General features: G+C 38.0%; 1 protein-coding gene across 6 annotated transcripts in view; it reads right to left on the reverse strand.

The window, feature by feature from the left end:
* Positions 1–37: 37 nt before the first annotated feature.
* The window catches only part of SKIC3 (SKI3 subunit of superkiller complex), a 58,601-nt gene continuing 35,218 nt past the window's right edge, over positions 38–23,420 (reverse strand). For all 6 annotated transcript variants that reach the window (XM_025165263.2, XM_025165262.2, XM_025165265.2 and 3 more), the window contains 11 exons: positions 21,359–21,580; positions 19,519–19,591; positions 17,524–17,577; positions 17,327–17,423; positions 15,595–15,723; positions 14,025–14,146; positions 12,444–12,602; positions 7,353–7,505; positions 6,311–6,441; positions 5,444–5,567; positions 38–2,439 (listed from right to left, as the gene is read on the reverse strand). In XM_025165263.2, coding sequence (XP_025021031.1) covers positions 2,359–2,439; positions 5,444–5,567; positions 6,311–6,441; positions 7,353–7,505; positions 12,444–12,602; positions 14,025–14,146; positions 15,595–15,723; positions 17,327–17,423; positions 17,524–17,577; positions 19,519–19,591; positions 21,359–21,580 — 1,345 coding nt within the window. In that variant the 3' untranslated portion in view covers positions 38–2,358. The remainder of the gene's footprint in view (positions 2,440–5,443; positions 5,568–6,310; positions 6,442–7,352; positions 7,506–12,443; positions 12,603–14,024; positions 14,147–15,594; positions 15,724–17,326; positions 17,424–17,523; positions 17,578–19,518; positions 19,592–21,358; positions 21,581–23,420) is intronic.

The raw sequence follows: 23,420 nt of genomic DNA on the forward strand, positions 1-23,420 counted from the left end.
TCAAAAGATCTTTTTGTCAAGATAGCTATGGAACTAGAAAAAAAAAAAGATAAAGCAACGTGCCCCTCCTTGACCAACTTCCTATACATTTTCTAACAATGAGATGGCAGACACAATTTATTCTTACAAATATTCTTAAAAATTCAAATGGAACTTGTTTTGCAGTATTCTATAAGACTGAAATCAAGTGGCTGAATGCTGCAAAGGTGATTAGCGGCATAACATTTTTGCTTCCTGAAAAAAACTTCATTGCCGCACTTCAAATCATTCTCTGAAGAAAAAATATCTTAGCATCAATTACGAGGTTCCATCAGTTTTTAAAAAGGGATTATTTAGAGTGGAGGATGAATTGGGGCCAACAACCTAAGAGAGAGCCATTCTTTAACACGCTTCCATTAGTAATGTCCTCAGGTTGTAAAGCACTGAGGAAATTAATTACCTTTCTCTTCTTCAGTCCCATCATTTGGGGATTATGTTTGCTTCTGTATAGCACTGAAACTTGATGAAGTGTCTTAAGTTTATAGGCTAGATAACAGTAATCGTATAAACCCTTTTCTAGCATAGGGTTTATACGATTACTAAACACTGACCTTAAAATATATAGAATTATTCTAATACAATGGCAGATGGTTTCCTTTATTGCTTTTTACCTTCCCAAATCTGACCGCCAAGGAAGGGGTGGGGGAGCATAGTTCAAAAGGACCAGGGACTAGCTAGGCAGCAAGAGTAGGAAAAGTTTTTACCATAAGCAGTAAAAAATCTTGCTAAAATCTATTCTCATGTATTTCCTTGAATTATCCAACATGGCTAGATCAGTTTTCATAAAATGCAGACTAAATCATACTGTCAGTCCTCATACATCAGAAGTGGGTTCCACAACTGATGCTTATAAGGGCAGTGTTGAGTATGAATATCCGAAATCAAGAACTATTTCTCTAAAGAAACTGTCTATTCTTTTAGACACTGAAATGTAGAGTTACTGTAATTATCTAATCTAATGATTAACAGCACAACAAATATAATTTCACTTTAATGACAAGCAAACTGATTGTCATTAACAATAAAAACCTACATTACAAAGCAAAACAATTAGAGCTTAATGCATTTGTGTGAAGAATTCTTAAGAGGGGTTAAATACGAGCGATCCAGTCAAAGGGAGTGCTAGTTCTCAGATTTTTCTTACTATCCCTCCCAGAATTACTGGGAGACAGGCAGCATGTAAACATAATAAATTAAATTTAATGAACTGAAAATTGGAATTTAATGTAGAAGGAACATTTTTTAATCCTCTTTTCTGGCACATTTCTGCCCCAAACTTGTCCTTCTATTTAATCTTGCTTGTAGGTAAGAGAGATAGGGGGTGGTGCGGTGTAAAAAAGAATTTTAAATAACAGAAATGGCTTGAAATTAAAAAATACAACCCCTCTCCACCCTTTGGCTCCAAATTATAGCCTCAACATTTACATATTAAAAACAGCTTAAGAAAAGAATCATGAAATAACATATAGCATGTTCTACTTTATATTTGCCACCTATTCCATGCTGTATTCCAAGGTAATGTATTCTGAAAACTCTTGAAGTTGATGCATGAGGAACATCGACTAGCCTCATGTCATCCTCGAATCTAATTTAAACTAAAAATATTTACTTCCAAAATGTACTCTTGTGAAGGTAATGAAGAACACAAGAGAACTGAAAATCTATTTTTCTCAGTTACCCTCTGCCCATCATCTGTCAGAAATCAAAGGCTTGATGCAACTATGCTGTGAAAGACAGCCTTGACACATAACATTAAATATAGCCAGAAAGAAAATAGATGTTTGGTTAAAATCATAGGGTTCTGAATTAAAAGTCTGTGCATGCAGAGTAAGATGTAAACATTTTGTATACAATGTTTCAACATGTTTTATTGCTTCATCACCCACCAAGTTAAAAGGTTATTTATTTTGCTGGAGAAGCTGCAGAAAGATATACTGCTAAATGGTAATAAAAATGGACATGGACAGAAACAGCGCAGTCTTAGCAGGCTATGAAGACAGACATTGCCCAAAGTTTATTTAGCACATGGATGTATTATAAGGCTCCATTTCAAAGACAGAAATCTGTCATACTTACTCTGCACTAGAGCAGAGGTCAAACCTTTGTGCTTTCCAAGGCCACTAGGATACACTGGAATTTCTCAGAAGGAGCACAGATTAAGTAAACTTCAACTGAATTTCAATTGGGTTGTTTAATAACTGGTTCCTTTTAATACAAATTGAACTGTTAGCACTTCTGATTTAAAGTCAAGGCATTTATCACGAAGATGATGTTTCCAAAGGCCTCCAAAGTTATTCTGATCCCTCACTAATGTTGGTGCTAGGAGGCTGCTGCTGAGAGTTTCTTGTCTAATTCCAAAACTCGAGTATCTCCATTAGCTCTGGCATTTGCTATAAGAGCCTGCAGGAGAATTGGGAAAACAGAGAAAAAGAATTATGCGTTAATGTGAATATTTCAGAGTGTAAGAATTAAGGATGTTTACTTACTTGCTAATAAGTCACAAGCTAAGTAGGCAACTTGGTTGTATGTGGGGATTGCAAAACATTTTGGACCTAAACCATTCCAGGCATGGGAATGCTATTTTTGGGTGATCTGTACCTGCTCTGAAACATCCATCTTTTGGATATTTTGGGCTGTATATAGAATGAAATGAGGCTAAAGTAGGTGGGGGTGGGGAATAAGACCAGGCCAAAGCCAAGAGTGAGGGGCTTCATCAGTAAGGGCACATATAGGCATCAGTAGCAGCAGTGGCTGGGGAGAGGCAGGGAAAGAAAAGTGCTAGGCTAGTGGGGCATGCTGTACTGGGACTCTGAACTTTACTGTAAGACCATTGCAATAATCAAGAGGTGCAGAGGCGGGGGCATTAGCAGTGACTAAGGGGAGGCAGGGAAGGGAAGGGGATAGGAAGATGGGCAGGCCAACAGGATATGTTACACCGGGGCATTAGCAGCAGTAGTTGTGCGGGGAGAGAGGAGCAAAAGAACGACACTGAGATGAGGGGGAGACATGGCTACCCAGAGGCAGAGGGGAGCAATGTACCTCAGCATTGTTCTGCTAGCCCTGTATAATCATTACGGGATCCCTCTGAATTTTGTTTCAGTTGAAACCCGGAAACACCAAAACATTCTGGGCCTTGTTTCTGTAAAACTGCAGCTAATCCAAAAATATTCAGTATAACTTCCAGAACATGATGGTTTGTGTTTAAAAGAAAACATAACCTGTGCACACTCCTAGTTGTGTGGCTTACAATTTGATGTATGGATATTGGGGTAAGTTAATTAATTAATGTGCTATCTCCAGGCTAATGAATCTCCAGGCCACTTTTCATTTTTCCTAGTTCATTCCTTACAACAGAATCCTTGGAATGTGGTAAGATAGCAAAAGGCCCCATCCCACCCCCACTCTCTTCAAAACTTAAAATTGAAGCAGGCCACAATTGGTATGAACATGTAACAGGAGAATCTGATCACTCTTCCCACTTAATAGCAGTAACTGTCCTTCCTTTAGAAAGCAGATAAAGCACTTCCCCCACTGCTACTTCAGACTTGCATTCATCATATTGAAGAAACAAAAAAGGAATGAAGGGAGAGACATTTTTCTTGGAAAATAGAACAAATGGGCAGTTCAATTAATAGTGCCTTTTCTGTCACAGAGCCTGCCCTCTTGAACACCATACCTCTTGAGATATGGTCCCAAACCTGCTCACCTTTCATAAAGTGTTGAAGACTGTACAGTGGGGCAAAGAAGTATTTAGTCAGCCACCAATTGTGCAAGTTCTCCCACTTAAAAAGATGAGAGAGGCCTGTAATTTTCATCATAGGTATACCTCAACTATGAGAGACAAAATGGGGGAAAAAATCCAGAAAATCACATTGTCTGATTTTTAAAGAATTTATTTGCAAATCATGGTGGAAAATAAGTATTTGGTCAATATCAAAAGTTCATCTCAATACTTTGTTATATATCCTTTGTTGGCAATGACAGAGGTCAAACGTTTTCTGTAAGTCTTCACAAGGTTTTCACACACTGTTGCTGGTATTTTGGCCCATTCCTCCATGCAGATCTCCTCTAGAGCAGTGATGTTTTAGGGCTGTCGCTGGGCAACACGGACTTTCAACTCCCTCCAAAGGTTTTCCATGGGGTTGAGATCTGGAGACTGGCTAGGCCACTCCAGGACCTTGAAATGCTTCTTACGAAGCCACTCCTTTGTTGCCCGGGCAGTGTGTTTGGGATCATTGTCCTGCTGAAAGACCCAGCCACGTTTCATCTTCAATGCCCTTGCTGATGGAAGGAGGTGTTCACTCAAAATCTCACGATACATGGCCCCATTCATTTTTTCCTTTACACGGATCAGTCGTCCTGGTCCCTTTGCAGAAAAACAGCCCCAAAGCATGATGTTTCCACCCCCATGCTTCACAGTAGGTATGGTGTTCTTTGGATGCAACTCAGCATTCTCTCTCCTCCAAACACGACGAGTTGAGTTTAGACCAAAACGTTCTACTTTGGTTTCATCTGACCATATGACATTCTCCCAATCCTCTTCTGGATCATCCAAATGCTCTCTAGCAAACTTCAGACGGGCCCAGACATGTACAGGCTTAAGCAGGGGGATACATCTGGCACTGCAGGATTTGAGTCCCTGGCAGCGTAGTGTGTTACTGATGGTAGCCTTTGTTACTTTGGTCCCAGCTCTCTGCAGGTCATTCACTAGGTCCCCCCGTGTGGTGGGATTTTTGCTCACCGTTCTTGTGATCATTTTGACCCCACAGGGTGAGATCTTGCGTGGAGCCCCAGATCAAGGCAGATTATCAGTGGTCTTGTATGTCTTCCATTTTCTAATTATTGCTCCCACAGTTGATTTCTTCACACCAAGCTGCTTGCCTATTGCAGATTCAGTCTTCCCAGCCTGGTGAAGGTCTACAATTTTGTTTCTGGTGTACTTCAACAGCTCTTTGGTCTTGGCCATAATGGAGCTTGGAGTGTGACTGAGGTTGTGGACAGGTGACTTTTATACTGGTAACAAGGTCAAACAGGTGCCATTACTACAGGTAACGAGTGGAGGACAGAGGAGCCTCTTAAAGAAGTAGTTACAGGTCTGTGAGAGCCAGACATCTTGCTTGTTTGTAGGTGACCAAATACTTATTTTCCACCATGATTTGCAAATAAATTCTTTAAAAATCAGACAATGTGATTTTCTGGATTCCCCCCCCCCATTTTGTCTCTCATAGTTGAGGTATACCTATGATGAAAATTACAGGCCTCTCTCATCTTTTTAAGTGGGAGAACTTGCACAATTGGTGGCTGACTAAATACTTTTTTGTCCCACTGTATCAAACTCCTAAATAAAGCATTGAGAAACCATATATATATATATATATATATATATAGCAATAATGGCTCTTACATCTATTAATTCACAATCATCTTTGGCATATAAATGTCTTAAGAGATACCATCGGGCAACTGATGCTACAGTTTCTGGAAATCCAGAATGATATACCACTCTCTCTAACATACGACGTGTTTCTCTACAAAGAAAACAGAAAAAGTGTAATACTGATTAGATGTTATAAGATGTGATGAGAAAATGGCAAAATAAGCAATCTATAGCATTTTAAATATTCAAATATATACTTATATTTACATGAATTTATGTTTGCAAGTAAGCATGAATTTCACTAACTACAAAAGAGCAGAAAAATTTATATCCTGAAACATAAAACTAAATATAGCACATCATTAACAGAATGAAATGCTGAACTGATCCATTAGAAGGACGCAGAAACTAGATACCATCAACATCCTGTTGAACAGTTGTTGACTGTCTACAGGTGAGAAAATGTCTTCATTATCACTCTATCAGATTGCCCCAGTTCAAAGAACATTTCCAGGCAAGTGAAACAACTGTATGAGCAGCCAGAAGTACTGTTTGAGTTTCCTATAACAGTTCCCACTCCTAAAGAGAAGAACTATTCTGCAGTTTTAAAAGGCTTCTTTGACAATTAAACTTTCACACCAACCTCAGTTTGCAAGAACCATGTCCTTACTCACAGGGAAACAACTAGTTTGGATCTTGGCCATTACGGATATTGCCTCCATCAACCAAGAATCTTTTCTGTGTCTTAATATAATTTTACACTTTATGACAGCAACCCTCAACTATCTTTTATTTTATGCCATCTAGACATTTTTGAATTAAAGATATTCTCATTACATAAAAATGTAGCCACATTCATGAATGGATGTAATGTAATAACAAACCAATACACACCGTGAACCCATTTTACGATTGTACTGCATAAGTGCTTGAAATAGAACACCCAGTGGGCAGAAGGAAATTTTCATAGCTTCTGTTGTGGCTTCTTGAACTAGAGATGGCCAGTGATCATTTGAAACATTGGCCTTTAAACAAAACACAAAAAAACCCAGTTACTTACATTAAGCACCATTGTACAATAGCAATTAAAACTATAAATGGTTTTATAATATGATATATACCATCTTTTCCAACCACCTCCATATGGGACTTAATTAGTGTGAAAAGTAACATAGAATTCTAACATATTGAAGTAGCTTTCTAGTACTTTTAGTACAATGGATTAGCCAAAGCTACTAATGTTCCTAAATATTTGTTTAAATCTATTTTCTATGAAACTCTTTTCTCCATATCATGGACAAAAAGAGGCCTTCATTCATGAATAAATACTATTTTGAAAATGTCATCAGTATCTTCTTTCATAAGTTCTATGATTTCTCATTGATCAAAATATTCTCCTGTATAAAAATCACTGAATGTGACCCACCATCCAAAACTATACTCCTTGCCATCAATTATATTAATGAAACATTTTGACAAAGTATTTTTGACTCCACTAACAGAACAGTGACCTGACTTCCAGCAGGATGTATTAAAGAGAAATCACTGGCTGTTTTAGCAGTATGTATGCGCTGTTAACAACTGAATTGCTGGAATTGTAAAATATCAAAATTCATCTCTCTAATGTTTAATGACAAGTAGCAAAGTAATTCAAGCTCCAACAGGTACAATCTTGACAGTGTGGAACACCTGTTCTTTTAACAAGTGTAAAGCTCTAAGAACAGTTCATAGCTCATAAATGCTATTATTTTATAGTACATTTGTGATGAAATCTGATTAGCATAATTTACCTTATACAATTTGCATAGACAAAACATCTTGCCTGTATACTTTCTGATTCCTCCCATAATAGTTAATTGAGAAGAACTAGTTTATATTTTAATCTCAGATTACTGCAGTTAACTGACTTTGTCATTTAGCAATTTAAACCTCTTACCATACAGATTTCCAGGGCAAGTTTAGCAAGTCTTAGAAGACTAGAGAGTTTCCCACTCAAGTTGCCTTGCTGGGATGCCAACTTTAGACTTTTTCGGTAACACATCTCTGCAGCAACCATCATTCCCTGTGACTGATAGACTTGTGCCAACCACTGGAGAAAAAGGAATCAAATCCATTGCTCAAAAGCGTGATTTATATTTAATTCCTAGTCTTTAAACATTACTATAAGCATTGTATTAAAGGCGAAATTTTGAACAGCTAAGGTTGTTTTAAAAGAAGTAAAATATCTGAAACTCAAAATAAAGGGACTTAGAAAATATTTAACTCAATAATCTGGAGATTTCCTGAAGGGTATAAGCAAACAGAACTCAAGAAAATTCATAAATTTGCAATGAAGTCTGAGACTAAAAGGAAAGAAAAGATATTAAAGATGTTGAATATAGCTCTCCTTCCCCAATGTGCTGTAGTTGATAAGGCAACTTATGCAAAAGTATAATAAACATCTTCTCCAGAGAGTTTCTGTATCAATTTTCCTGACTGACTATGGGTAACGTTGGCAAGCCATACAAAGATAGTGTTGATCCCAGTGCTCACTGATTCTAGCCAAAAGGGACAAATAAAATCAGGTTCCCAGGAAGCAAACATCACTCAAAAAACTCAGCACTGCCTTTCATTACTGTCATCTGTAAGCATTCAAACAGTATCACTGTTGCACTGCGTTCCAAATGAATCTCAAATATGATGATTAAATGTGCTAGCTGGAGCCTACTCAAGTTTAAGATTAAAAAGAGAAGCTGACCATGGTGCTGAACAGCTCAATTCTCAATCATGCTTTTCTCTGCTTCAGTTAGGCACACCAAATTCCCTAGTCTGATAAAAGACTTTCATAATTTAAACCATACAAAAATGAAGCTTTTACCAAACTCAGCTATATATCATATATCTATCTTTCTTCAGACCTCTATTTTTAAAACATGGATCTAAGGAACTATAATTTCATTCTTGTTTCTCCTTAGGTCATGTAGTGTTGCAACTAATTATCTTACAAAACTTTTTCATCACTTTCTCTGCCTGCTTTGTTTCCTGAAGTGGGCAGGGGGGTCACACTGGATCAAGTTTTTGTCTCAAAGTAGTGGCAAAGTGATCTAGAGGTGGGGGATATTAGTATTTGTTCCTTCTAATAAATGGATCATTTTTTTATTCTTCTGAAGTTCTCTGTACCCAGTACCATAACAGGGAGGTAGAATTCATTTGATTGGTCAACCTCAGGCATCTGGGGATTTCAGAGAATGCTTGGGAAAGTTCTTGTACTTCATGCACAATTCAACTGAAGCCTTAGTCACCATTGAAATAAGAGTTGGTGATGTCCCTAGATCAGATCACAGTTGCATGGCCTCTCTCTGCACATGGGTCCTAGAAAGTCTCCTGATTTTCAGAGATACTTTGGGAGATGAAGCAGCAGAAGACACATACAAGGTATTGCTGTTGAAAGATGAAGAGCAAACATGGGTAAGAGCCCTTATCAAGGGATACATCTTGGTGACAAGAGTAGCAAGGCACAGCTATTTTTTCTCTCTTATTGCATCCAGATTGCAGTTCAGCAGCTTTGTTTAAATTGATCCAATCCCTCTTAGGGAGGGGTAGGTCAGAAACCATCTATATGTGCTATGAAGAATATTTGAGGCATTTGTTGGATAAAGTAGCTTGGATTCCTTCTGAGTTGGACTTCAGCTGTGCAGGTCTGGTTGAGTTGATTGAGGTATGGTGTAGTCTATTGGCTCCAAGGAAGTGAACAGAGTCCTCACAGCTGTTAATGTGTCCTTTCTGGTTGATGAATGCCTTCTGGAAGTGACATGTGGGTCAGTCCAAATGGTGGTAAATATAACCTTTGGGCGGGGGTTCCAACTGCACTTAAGGAAGTGATGGTCTCCCCTTCCCCAAGACAGACAATGGAGTTGGATAATATCCAAGCCATTTCCAATCTACTCTTTCTGGTGACAGTTGCTGCAAAGGTGGTTGGCCTGCAACTTCAGAGGGCTCTAGAGGAAGTAGATGACCTGGACCTCTTTCAGTCAAATTTCAGACATAGGCACAGTACTAAAACAGCCTTGATTGTATCTGTTAATGACCTATGGTCTGGAGACTGTGTATCTGGATAGGGGAAACAGGTTCAAGCTCAATCCTTGCAAGACTGAGTGGCTGTGGATTTGAGGGCCACAAGGATTCAGGGAATTTCTGCCTTTGGTTCTAGATGGGGTTGTGAAACCCCAGAAAGACCTGGTGCACAAATTGAGGGTCCTCCTGGAATTATGGCTCTTGCTTGAAGAGCACATGGCAGCTGTGCCTCAGACGGCCTTTGCACAAATCCATCTAGTGCCAACTGTGACCATTCCTGAATCAGGAAGTCCTATTTACAGTCATTCATGCCTTAATCACCTTTTGTCTGGATTACTGCAATGTGCTGTACATGGCACTGCTCCTGAAGACCATTCAGAAGATACAGTTGGTCCAGAATGTGACAATGCAAGTAGTTATCTGCCTATGTAACACTGCAACTCTGTGAACTGTACTGGTTACCAGTATGCTTCAGGGTGTGATTCAAGGTTGTGCCCTATAAAACTCTTCATGGGACATGACCTGGTTATTTTCAGGGCTGCCTGTCTCTGAATTGTTGTTTAGTCGTTAGGTCGTGTCCGACTCTTCGTGACCCCATGAACCATATTGCGCCAGGCCTTCCTGTCCTTCACTGCCTCCCTGAGTTTGCTCAGTTTCATGCTCATTGCTTCAGTGATGCTATCTAACCATCTCATCCTCTGCCGTCCTCTTCTCCTTTTGCCTTCAATCTTTCCCAGCATCAGGGTCTTCTCCAAAGAGATCTCTCTTCGCATTAGGTGACCAAAGTATCTGAGCTTGAGCTTCATTATCGATCCTTCCAATGAGCAATCAGGGTTGATTTCCTTTAAGATTGACTGGTTTGACCTCCTAGCAGTCCAGGGGACTCTCAAGAGTCTTCTCCAGCACCACAGTTCAAAGGCATCAATTCTTCGGCGCTCAGCCTTCTTTATGGTCCAGCTCTCACAGCCATACATTACTACTGGAAAAACCATAGCTTTGACTATGCGGATCTTTGTCGGCAAAGTGACATCTCTGCTTTTTAATATGCTATCTAGGCTTGCCATAGCTTTCCTCCCAAGGAGCAAGCGTCTTTTAATTTCATGGCTGCAGTCTCCATCTGCGGTGATCTTGGAGCCCAAATAAATGAAGTCTGTTACTGCTTCCATTTCTACCCCTTCTATTTGCCAGGAGTCTCTGAATACTTTTGCCCTTCCAATAAGATCTGGCAGGGTGGGAAGGCTCTGGGTCATATCATTCAAGCAGTGTCCTTTGGCGTGACCCAGGAGATGTGACTTCTCTGCACCTGCCCTATGGAATATCTTTCCCCCTGAGATCCAAGTGGTCCTGATCTTACCTGCCTTTCAGAAGGCTCCTAAGATCTGGCTTTTCCACCAAGGATTGGACATTTTGTGTGTGTCTTAACTATTTTTGACTCTTCTGGTTGGATGAAGTTGCCTTGTGCTTGATATGTTTTGTTTTGTTTTAATTTTTTGTTGCCATTGATTTTATTGTTTTTTTAATTTTTGTTTTACCATTATTGTATATGTTACTGGGAATTGGGCAGTATATACATTAGATGATGATGATGATGATGATGTGTTATTATTTCTATGTGTGCCAGCCTGAGTCATACATTGATTGGGCATCTATATAATTACTAAATAAATAAAATAGATATGCTTAGTGATATTTCTGATGGATTCTTGAAGAGGCAGAAAATAGAACATCTGAAACATGAGCAATATTTTAAGTTCCACATCTACTGTATTTATATGAACTGGACATAGAATACATATTGCAATAATTTTTTTCAGCAATATTATTACAGTATTAATAATAATCTGATTGTAATAAGGATTTGTGACTTGCAAAGAAGCTTACAAAACTATATTGGACATATTAAATGCACCTGGACTAATAAAATAAAAATTATTAAACAAAGTTTTTTTTATGTAATAAGACTCCCAAACAATATTAATGAGGGGAAGCAGTGTTTTGGTATGTAGCTTTCTCATAGTCAAGCCTTTTCTTCTTTTTAATTTAGTTACTAGTATATATTTTCAATGATTAGTGATAATATTAAAGGATTTCTAATAGGTAGAAAAAACAGGGCAAAAACACAGGGAGAATCATTTAATTCTATATCACACATGCTTCCAAACACAGATTGATGTTCTTATCATCCAGAAATATTGAGGCAACAATTCATTCTCTAACTCACTCTTTGTTCTTTTATTTCTTGGTCGTGATGTCAAAACATTTTTTGCTTCCAGTAATGAAACAGCTCTATTTTCTGGGCAAAATATCAAGTGCATTTAAGTGCAGAAGAATGGCATTAAAGACTACGATGCAAAGACTACTCTGATTCTAAAAATCATCTGGAGAAGCTACCAACTACCAATGTGCTGATGCAAGATTAAGAATTATTCCCAGTATTTATGTCAACCTCTATTGACTCTAATGTCTTAATGCTAAAAGCAACAGGACAACTAAGCAGTCTGACTGTAAAATTTGCTATCCTGGTAAATTTGATTAATCTTTTGATTATAATACTTACTTGATTGCTGTATACTTACAGAAATACATTCCCAATATACATCTATGGACAGACATGTCTGCTGGAAAGATCTATGTTGAAAATCATGCTCATCCATGAACTTCCAATTCCTAATTTGGACATACTGGGCTGGATCCAAATGAAAGCATGTTCAACTAAACTGACAGCACTGGATTTCCCTTTGGCCAACAGTTGCCTCTTCAATTCAGGCAACTGAAAAAAATCCAGGGACACTACTTAATGGTATATGCTATAGGCTGAGGTGGGATCTCCAACTCTACTCTGCTTACCTTCCAATCTTCAGCAGCCTTTGCGGGGAAGGCAGAAGGACTACTATACAAAGGACTAGGTGAAGAACTCCCCAAACTGTGAGGTATAATAGAGAAGCCAATCATGGATAAATATAGACAAACTTACATGCCAAGCTGTAATCAATGTAGAGTTGGAGAGAACTGCCTTTCGGAGCTCTTCCAAGATGGCATCAGGAAGCTCTTTGTGAGACTGCAAAAGTGGTTTGCATTGAACTTGCCTTAGGAGCAGGTACCACACTGGCTGCTCAGGAAAAATGTTTAATCCCTAGAGGCAACAACCACTTTTTAGTTGCACGCAGAAAATAATTAGAAATCACTTCACAAAAAAGCAGAGCAGTTATTCTAGCAACACAATAAGTCAAGAATCCAGTTATTTCAGTTATCAGTAAGCAAAAACAGGAGAGATAAGAAATGGTAAACCAGTGATTCTATATTTTATTTTGCTGAAATCAAAATGTCTTCACAATGCTCAAAATAAGATTCCCAGCACATTTTGATAAAGCAGCTGTGTTGGTTCCATGTTTCATGTAGAGAAGTTGTAACTTTAAGCATGTTTTACTGGCAATTGATGCATGAATAACTGCAATTCAATTAACTTCTGACTTTTACAAAATTGTATTTTTGCATTTTTTGTGCTATTAATGCTGCCAATTTTATTTTGGTATTTTTAAAACTGTGTTCATGTTTTGAATTATTTGTAATCCACCAAAAGAACTTAGATAGAATATTAGAAGATTATAAATATAATAAAGTGTATCAGAAGCAACTACTAATTGCAACTTACTAACCTTGTTACCTGCTTCTTTTTAATTTACAGTAATCCCATGAGAAACCTAATGAACTAGTGAGGAAGGGAAATTATGCAGAAGGATAGTAAATTAAAGACAAAATATTTTCAACTTTTACAGACAAATCCAAAGCGAATCTCAGTTTTTCTACTGAAGGCAAAACCAGTACTGTCACTGTTGTACACTCACCATCACTTTTCATATGGTTTTAGTGAGATATTCTAAGGGGGCTTTCACTTTTGTCACAGAAAGTGATCAAAATATTAAGTATATAGGAGAAAGTCAGAATAGTCTGGACCCAACCCTAGTTCTATTCTAAGCATAATAAGCAATCCCATTTCAATCCATTAAGTAGAATGGATATTTCCATTTAGAATGGAATCTGTGATTTTCCAGATTTCTGAAATTTAAATTATGGGAAAAGATTAAATAAAAAATCTAAGAGATACAAAGGGGAAGTATGAATTAAGAAATCCTTAACATGCAAAGGTTATTATCTAATCCTGTATATTTATTTAATGTAAATTCCATTGCATTTAATTATCATTCTCAAGTGTACAAAGATTGTGGCCTAAATCTATGATAAAATGGTAAGGAAACGGGGCACACACACTCTCTCTCAGCTGGCTTTTACGAAGCATCTTGCTTCCTTCCTTGACTACATAGAGAAAACATTTCCAGATATGGTACAATATATACTGTACCATATATTGTGTACAGTATATGGAGCACTCCACTGATAGCATAAAGCCACTTCTATATCACATCTTTTGGGTCAAGCAGTCAAGTTGGTATGCACAATATCTGCAGTAATTTTTAACAATCTGGATCAGACTTTTTGAGTAGGCTTACCTAAAATACAAGATTCACAGCACAAAGCATCTTAACATTAGTCATACCTTTTCACAGAAAGCCTCAGCTTCTGAAGTTCTACCTGCCTCATTTAAACCAGTAATAGCTTGGAAAAGAGACCACTCTTCAATTTCTTGAGCTTTGGAAACTGGAAGATCCTTTTCTTTCGCTACAAAGCATGTGAAGTTCATTATTTCACAATATCCCATATATTAATTCCAAGTCTTTATAACAAAAAGTATATTATTCTAATCAGTAAAAAGAATATAGTTGTTTTTACATGAAAGCAACACAAATTTTAAAAATAGATAACTGTGTTTCAAATTGTAAAACATTCAGCACTGTGACAGAAGAATTTAGCCTTGGAAAGTTGATAATTGAGATCCCCTATTCCCCACTATCCTCTATTCCTCAGATTTCAACTCTTTAGGAACCTTTACCTTTGAGTTCAAGCATCTTGCTGCTGCTACAATCAACAATGGAAAGAAATTAAAGAAAGCCTGACTTTATTACAGTTGTATAAGAGAGTAAATTTCCTAATCTGTAAGAGACAGTTCACTGTTTCCCAAAATAACTAATAGGATGTTGGTATGTAATTTGTTATCTGAGCTACTGACATATTTGATCATCAGGAAAGATGATCATCATTGGTTGAATTAAGCTCTTACATTTTTACTATGTAACTAAGGTGTTTCTTTTGCTGTAAGACAATTGTTTTTGTGGCCTGTAGAAAGAGTTTAGTTAGAATGGCATTTGCTATAGGAGTTTTGTATTTGCAAGAGGACTGTCAAATAAAGGAAAGTACAGGTAGTCCTCAGTTAATGATGGTAATTGGGACTGGAATTTCTGTCACTAAGCAATGTGGTCGTAAAGCATGATGTCACATGACCACGCTGCTTAGCGAGGGAAATTCCAGCACTTCCAGTTGCTGTCGCTAAGCGAATCTAGTGCAACTTCATGTGGTCGCCATTTGCAACTTGTAGGAAGCTGGGACAGATTAAAAATGGTGATCATGTGATTGTGGGATGCTGTGGCATTGTAATTGTGAGCTGGGCACCAAACAGCTGGATAATGATCACATGACCATGGGGATGCTGTGACCATTGTAAGTACAAGTACAAAGTACAAGTAAGTACCACTTGTTCAGCAAAGTTGTAAGTCTGAATGCTCGCTGAACGAGTGGTCGTTAAGCAGGACCACCTGTACTGGAACGATGCCCCCCCATCTGAAAATGATATTGTCCCACCTCATACTATGTGAGTGCTAGAAGGACCAAAGTCAGATGCAAAGAACCTGAGACTAAACAGGTCCATTACTATACAATGTACAGATGTCAACTTCCTAACACTCTACTGCCATATCTTCCCCAGCAAGTCAACCAAATTGTATACCATCTTTGCCAACAGTGTTTGCAATGATTGTTTAAGAGCATAACATATGTAGAATCTCTAAGTTTTGCACAGTTTTTTGAATTATCTTTAAGGAATAGAGCATTCTTTTCTATCTACATTGTATAGACTTTGCTGCAGCCCTATGCACCAATATTCTCATTAATGATCATTTCAGTTAAATAAAACAGTAAGAATAGTTGTTTTGTAAGAACAAAAGGGGCCTTACTCTTAGCTGAGATTGTGGTGACAATCATTTTTTCCAAATGTGTCTGCTTCGGCTGCTTATTATGCAGATGAACAACTGTGTTTTCTGCATGGCAAGCAGCCAGGAGTACTGCCCAAGCTGCAGGATCATCTGAAATGAAATGAATACAAGGAAGATGTCATTTTCAAACGATGCCACGAAACTGTTGAATAGTTAAACAAGTGGATGTACACAACAATATAAAACTTAAAAGTGTAAAATTAATATATCACCACATCCTGCATGCCTGAGTCACATACAAAATTCTGTTGTTAGATGTTAATTATTGTTTAGGTACTTATTTTGTAATGATACAGAACCTAAGAGCAAGTTACATGTAGTACTTAAAGGGTAGTAAAATTGGTTTATTTAACCTTGTCCACAAGGGGTTTCATAAGGTCAGAGAAGGCACTGAAGGCTTTCAGAAACAGAGTGCTCTTGTGAAACAATTTTAAGTATCAGGAACAATATTGACAAATGCATAATCACAGAACCAAGCATGAATGTTATTCTTTTGCCTTGGATTTCAGTTCTCATTCCATGTACATGCCCTAAAGGTTGAGACACTGTGTAAAAGTTTGGAATGATGTAATAAACATTAGAAACAAAGTATACTGTCTCTCAACTATCTTCAGAGTTTGCTATTAAAATCGCAAGTACAAATTAAATTTGACCAAGCCATTAAATCACAGCTAGCCAAGCTCACATATCAGCATTTGTTCTCTTGGTTTTCCTATGTAACCAATCAACAGTGCTTGATAGAAGTGTACACAAATCAGAAAATGTGTATTCTTTTGAACACCAAACAAACAGCATCCAGGAACCTCTGCCGAATCATTTTGATCAGCTACAGTTCAGTAGAAACAAAACCCACAATGTTTTTATTCCAGATCTTGTAAAACATAACCCATTGGGATATCAGAGTGATGTTACAAGGTAAACAGAGTGATGCTGTTGTACACTGCACCCTCTCCCCTCAACAGCTCCTAGCATAGTATGTCTCACTAACCTGCCCACTCTCCTTATCTTCCCAGTGTCTTCTGTTCCCTCTCCTCTACTGCCAGTGCCTCAAGTGCAGCAGATTCTACTGTCTGACCTGCCCCCTTGAACATCCCAGTGCCTTCACTTCCCTCCTTCCCATAGCCACCACAAGCATCTTTGGCTTTTTTCCACTCTTACCTCCCCTACTACTTCTATCTGAAACAACTGGGTTTTGTCCATATCCAGAACAAGAAGAGCCCCATTTCTTTTATACCTCGACCAAACATCCGTATGTTCAATATTCTAGCAGTTCTGCACACAAAACCATTCATGAATGAACCATTTTGGAAAGAGCTGCTTGGCAACAAGATGGTTGTATAAACTGAATAAATAAATAGTCCTTAGTGCTTACAGTGCTGAGCTAGGACTGGGGAAATCCAAGTGCATGATCCCATTCAGTCACGAAGTTCACTAGGTGACTTTTGGCCAGCCATTATCCCATAACACAACTTGCTGCACAGGATTATTGTGAGAATAAAACTGGGAAGCATATACTATATCTGCTAAAATGTGGGATGTAAATGTACTCAATAAAGAAATAATAGCTTGTAACCCATCCTTTTTGTCTTGAATCTATGAATCACTTGTTAAAATATATTCTGGAAAAGCCCCTGAATCTGGTTCAAAATTAAGAGTAAGAATTATTAGCACTAGATTTAAATGTAAGTATCACCTGGAGAAAGATGAATTGCCTTTTGAATATTCTTTTTATTTTCAGCTTTGTGACATCCTATGGCCAGCTGATTAACTGCAGTATTCAGCAAGGCTTTCTAAACAAAAGAATATAGAGTAAATGCATATTTTGATTTTTTTAAATAAAAAGTATTGCTCCAAAGTAATATTCATATTTTTAATAACAAAAACACTAACCTTCCCATGATTTAGATCAAGAATACAAGCAACACTTGCTGCCACAGCCCCACCCTGTAAGATAAGAATGAATCAGAATAATTAAGAATAAGCCAGAATGATTCTGCTGCCTTTGGCAAAAATGGTCAAATATGCAGATTTAAATATTTTAAAATGATGAAGACATGATATGTAAATTGGTTCCTTTCTCGTCTTCCTTTGTACATCTTTGTTGACATAATGAGACAAATCTTAAATGAAAGCGCTGGGACTAAGTGAGATCTAGGGTCTTTTAACAGGCAAAACTGCATTCCCCCCCCCCCCCCGCCGCCTATCTCCATGACTCCATGGGAGTTCTGGCAGACTTCGTGTCCTCATTAACTTCACAGATTATGAAGTTAACATTATCCAGAGTTGTACAGCAGGTGGTTTCCATTGGTTGGAACCTTTCCCATTGGTGCAATCTCCTGTTTTCCTCCCTTAAAGGCTTTGCGCAGTGGCTCATAGGAGGAGACTTTCTGCATTTTTCTTCACCACAAAGAACAAATCTAGTGATGAAGAACAAGAAAAGGAAAGCAGGTAGCTACCATTTTTGGTGTTTGCCCATTAGCCACTGGGGAAAAAACCCCACTATGTGGCTCAAGGAAGGAAAAGTAGGGACAGTTGTGGAAGGCTGCACAGCAGCACAAAAATGTTCCTGATAGTTAGGGGAAGGGGATGAACTGGTAGGTGTTTGGAAGGGGCCCCAGTATTGGTGCTGCAAGCACACTGGAAAGAATCATGCTTAACAGCTGAGTTAACATCTATTTTCCTAAAGATAACAGCTCATTATTATACCTTAGCCCTTAAGAAAATGGTGATACAGACAAAAGGAAGTTTGCAAGAACTATAAAATGCACGCACATACCAGCAAAATCCAAAGCTACATCATGCCAGCTAGCAATATGTGTAGCAAACTGTAACTGCCAGCACAAATAGAAGAGAATGTGCTTTTTAAAATAATCATTATTCTCTATTCCAACTCTATTATCAATTACCTTTTCCACCAGCATATCTGCTACTTACTGAAGAGTTCCATCAATCAGATACATGCATTACAGCTAAGGAGAACTTTTGAGGGTGTGGGGAAAAGGAGTGTCAGATATTAGCATTTTCAGTAGAGACTTCAATTTTTTTTCATTAACCTCCTTCACATAATCATAGAAGGATCCATGGTCACCATTAGTTTATCTTATGTTATTTACTTATTACATCTGCTTCTACCCATCTTTCAGGATATCTGTCCTCCAAAAGCAGCTACAAGCAATATAAATCATTGTAAATAAAAATGCAATAAATATTACTGGAAAAGAAAAGAAAAGAAAAGAAAAGAAAAGAAAAGAAAAGAAAAGAAAAGAAAAGAAAAGAAAAGAAAAGAAAAGAAAAGAAAAGAAAAGAAAAGATAGATATAGATATAGATATAGATATAGATATAGATATAGATATAGATATAGATATAGATATAGATATAGATATAGATATAGATATAGATATAGATATAGATATAGATATATTCCTGCAGGACAGCTGGTAGGATTCTTTGCATAGGGTAGCTGATGGTAGTGGGTCTGTGGGAAGGGAAGGAAGGGTCTGATGGTGCAGTCTTCTGAAATGATTGTCAATCTAACTTCCCCCATTTATCTTCAGGGAACCTTCCCTCTGGGCAGGCAGTAGTAATGACCGGGGAGGTGGGGGCTGAACAAAAGGGTTCAGCTAACCAAGCTGCTATGTTGGAGGTTACCTGCCTTATATGACCCTTATTTTTAAAAAACAACATTTTTAAAACATTTAAACGTGTATTAAACATAGTTTAATACCAATTTGACAAGCAGAACATGTGAAGACGGTTTGCTTGTCAAAATGATTGAACTATGATGCTGATGCTAATTTTGAAAACTCCTTTTAGTACCATGTGCTCATTTAATAAATCTGTAATTCAGCATGTACTGTATTGTACTTTCATCTATTCATATTTACCTTGGCATTTTGTGGCACATACCGAGGGACCAGTCGTGACAGCAGGGACCAGAGGGCAGGATTATCTGGGTTGCTTAGGTAAGAGACCACAGCGGAATTAAAATCACAATTTTCTACAGCAGTAGAATCTATTAACATGGACTGAAATTATAAAACATACTTTCTATGTAACAGTTTCTAACATAGCAACTTCTAACTTATGCTCACAGTCCTTTTAATAGAGTAAAAAGTAGCATCTGTGAAGATCTGTGATTTAAAAATAAATTAATTAGAACTAATTGAAAAAATAGTAAGCAGGTTAAATAGATTTAAATTTCAAAGTAATGCAGCAAGATCAAGTTCTTAAAAAAAGAAGGTAGCAAAACTGTACTTGACTTTAAAAAAATCTCTTTTCAGTTACAATTAGTGCTGAATAGCATACTTTGCATTTTTCAACTCTTCATGGTTCAATTCAAACTACACTCTAAACATTTTTTTTAAATAATGTGGAGCAAGTATCCTTTGCTAATCTGAAAACTGGACCATTACTCATATCTAATATCATCACTGAAGCACAACGGAGCCAGAAAATCTATGCTCAGTCCTGTTCTGAACTTTGTTGGGGCTTTAGTTAGGTTAGAAAGAGCTGACAGATAAAGTCTTTAACTGGTGAGCCTCCCAATTTTGAACCTTGCACCAATATCATTAGTAATTTAATTTGATGTAATATTGAGTATTGATATGACAAATCAGTTGCTTCTAAATTAATTTATGGATTATGACCACTCATTCAGTGACCATTCAAAGTTATGAGGGCACTGAAGGGGGACTTACGACCAGTCCACGAAGTTGCAGCTGTCGCAGCATTCCCATGGTCACGATCGCAACTTAGGCCTTTGGAAACCGGCTTGCAATTACAACAGTTGCAGCATCCCGCAGTCATGTGATCACCATTTGCAACCTTCCTTGCTGACTTGCAATTAAAACAGTTGCAGCATCCTATGTCACGTGATCACCATTTGCAACCTTCCCTGCTGCCTTCCCACAAGCAAAGTCAATGGGAAAGCTGGCAAGAGGTCACAAGTCACTCCTGCTCTCACTGATTTTTTGCCTACCTGTCCATGCTCTGTAGGGCTCACTCATGGCACCCGCCCACCCGCTTGCACTCCATAGTGCCCACCCGTGGCATCTCCTGCTCGCTCATGCTCAGTAGCGCCCACCCACCCATGCTGTGTACTGCCCACACATGGCATCTGGCCCCATGCCTGTAGCTCTCACCCACCAGTCTGCTTGCCTGGAACTCCTGCCTCTTCCCACATTGCGGTCATGTGAGGTCCTCGTTTAATGACCTGAATGGTCCTGGGGTTACGATGGCAACTGCATCGCTTAGCGACAGAAATTCCAGTCCCAATTGCCATCATAACCTGAGGATTACCTGTAAATGTTATTACATTTAACATAAATCACTTAACAGAGAAGTATGAGCAGGCAGAATTATGTTCAAACATGCTGAGTTATATTTTAAGTCAATATAATTGTCTGATCTTACATAAACTGAGAACATTCATTTTTTCCCCTAAATCATAGAATTAGTATGGAAAATATTTTGGCTTCATATTAGCTGAATAAGAATCCTATCTAATCCAGATAATCCTATTTGATGGAGAGTAGTCATATAATAACATCTGCTTTTACTCTGAAGATATATCAAACTGCAAATCTTCACATTACCTGTTCAGCTGTGTAAACCACCGGATGGCTTTTACAAGTAAAACTCAGAGGATTTCAATGTAGCACTTTTCTTTGGGAATGGGTGCTATGCAAAAGTAATATAGCTTGCTTTAGAAAATGAATTACATACCTGTGGACAGCTTTAGAAACTTGTCTCTGAACAGCCAGATTTCTGCCTTGTAATGCATAGACAGCAGATATAAGAAGGCACCTCTTATAAACATTATCTTTTTTTCCTGTGTGCTTTAATAGTTCTTTAAGTGCTGCTGTTGCAAGTGTAGAATCCTGCTTGATCAGCCCTAAACTGCATAAAGCTTGCAGACTTTCCATATTAGGTTCCTGTAATATAGAACTGTAAATGCAACACAGAAAAATTATTACTCTAAGGAGTATTACCTTAAGGTATAATATGAAGAATTTGTTGTATACTTGGCACAATACTTACAGTTCTAAATGCCATCTTATATCTGAAAAATGTTTATGCTTATAAAACATTGGAAAATGCTCTAGGGGGAAAAACTCATTCTACACGTAGAAGATCCCATATTCAGGCTTAATATTCTCAGCTGAAAGAAATCAGTCCCATCATCATTGTCAGCTGACTATAGAGATCTGCTGCCCGCTGGAGTAGACCCTTCTAAAGTTCTCTGACCAAGGGTCTGACTCAGTGAGAATAAGCTTCATGTTTATCCTTTGATTACAAAATAGCTGGATTTTTAGTCCTAACAAGCAATGCAGAGTGCACATTTACATTGGTGAATATGGCAATTACTGTTCTGTGAATCCTTTCATCAGTGACATTTATGATCCAGGACTTATTTATTTTATTCATTAAATTTATATGTTGCCCATCTCTCCCAGAGGGTGACTCTGGGTGGTTCACAATTAAAATCCAAAGTAGTAAAAACAATAAAAATATACATATCCATATTAAAAATCATTCTAAAAAAGACTATATACAATTCAAGATGATTGGGGGGAGCAGTATCGATTATCCCACCAGCCAATTCCAACAATGAGAGCCCCCATCTGGCCCCCAGGCATCTGGCATAGCCAAGTTTTCACACTTTTCCAGAAGGCCATGAAAGTGGGGTCGGACCACACCTCAGGTGATAAGCTGTTCCACAGGGTGGGGGCCACAGCAGAAAAGGCCCTCTTCCTAGACCTCGCCAGCCAAAGTTCCTTGACTGGTGAAGTCCACAACATGCCCTTCTGCTGGACCGAGTGGGGGCAGGCTGACAAAACGGGGGCGAGACAGCTCTTCAGATAACCTGGTCCTGTGCCATGAAGGATTTTACTTATAGAGTAGTCATATTCAAATCTAGGGTCATATATAGTCAAATAATTTCCTTCTGGGAAAGCCTCTTCCAAACAGAAATCATATGGAGCAGTTTCTTTCAGAAACCACTACCTGACATACCTGACTACAGAAGCTATAAAGCTCTCAAGATACAAAATTTTAAATTAACAAACGTCTGACTAATAGAAATTGGAGGCAGTAAAGGCATATTAATGGGTAATTTGGCAATAGTTGGGAATGCCGTTGCAATCTACTACTGCATTGAGGAATATCACCATTCATCAAAAAGTGAGATAATAATGAATTAATTGTTCTTGTGAATTACAAACCCAACTATATCCCAAGTTGTTTTTGTTTCTTTTCTTCTTTAAGGCAATAATATCATATATCCAAATTAAATTTATGCAAAAGATTGCAAATAGGGAACAAATTGGTACAATACATCTCAGCCCAAAGCCTGGTTTTGTTCATGCTCCTGTCAGCCTTTAAAAGAAATTTGATAGTGCTGTTGAGTCACTGGAGTTATGGAAGAAATGGCAGGTGCTGGGACTAACTCATGAATATTTCATTCTCAGCTACATTCACTATGGACTAAACTCTAAAGGACCAGAAGTTAGGCAGATAGCATTTTGACCCCATCCTTTTTTTCCTTTCTGTAAATGGGAAAACTAAAATATCCATCTTCTCAGCCCAATTTGGGATTTCCTTCTTATTTAACCCACAAACTCCTGTACCTCTGTATAACTGAGGATGCTCTTCAGTCTTTGCACCTTATTCTGAGGTCTTTCAAGTTTTCAGATATTCATAACCACTGACTCTGCTATTAAATAGAACACATGGAAGTTGCAGGAATGTAATTATAACCCTTGTAAAAAGGAGTTTCCTTCTTCAA

Source organism: Python bivittatus, unplaced genomic scaffold (genome assembly GCF_059951505.1).
Source record: "Python bivittatus isolate LINGU-HERP-01145 unplaced genomic scaffold, Pbiv_v1 ctg000850_np1212, whole genome shotgun sequence".
Classification (NCBI taxonomy): Eukaryota; Metazoa; Chordata; class Lepidosauria; order Squamata; family Pythonidae; genus Python; species Python bivittatus.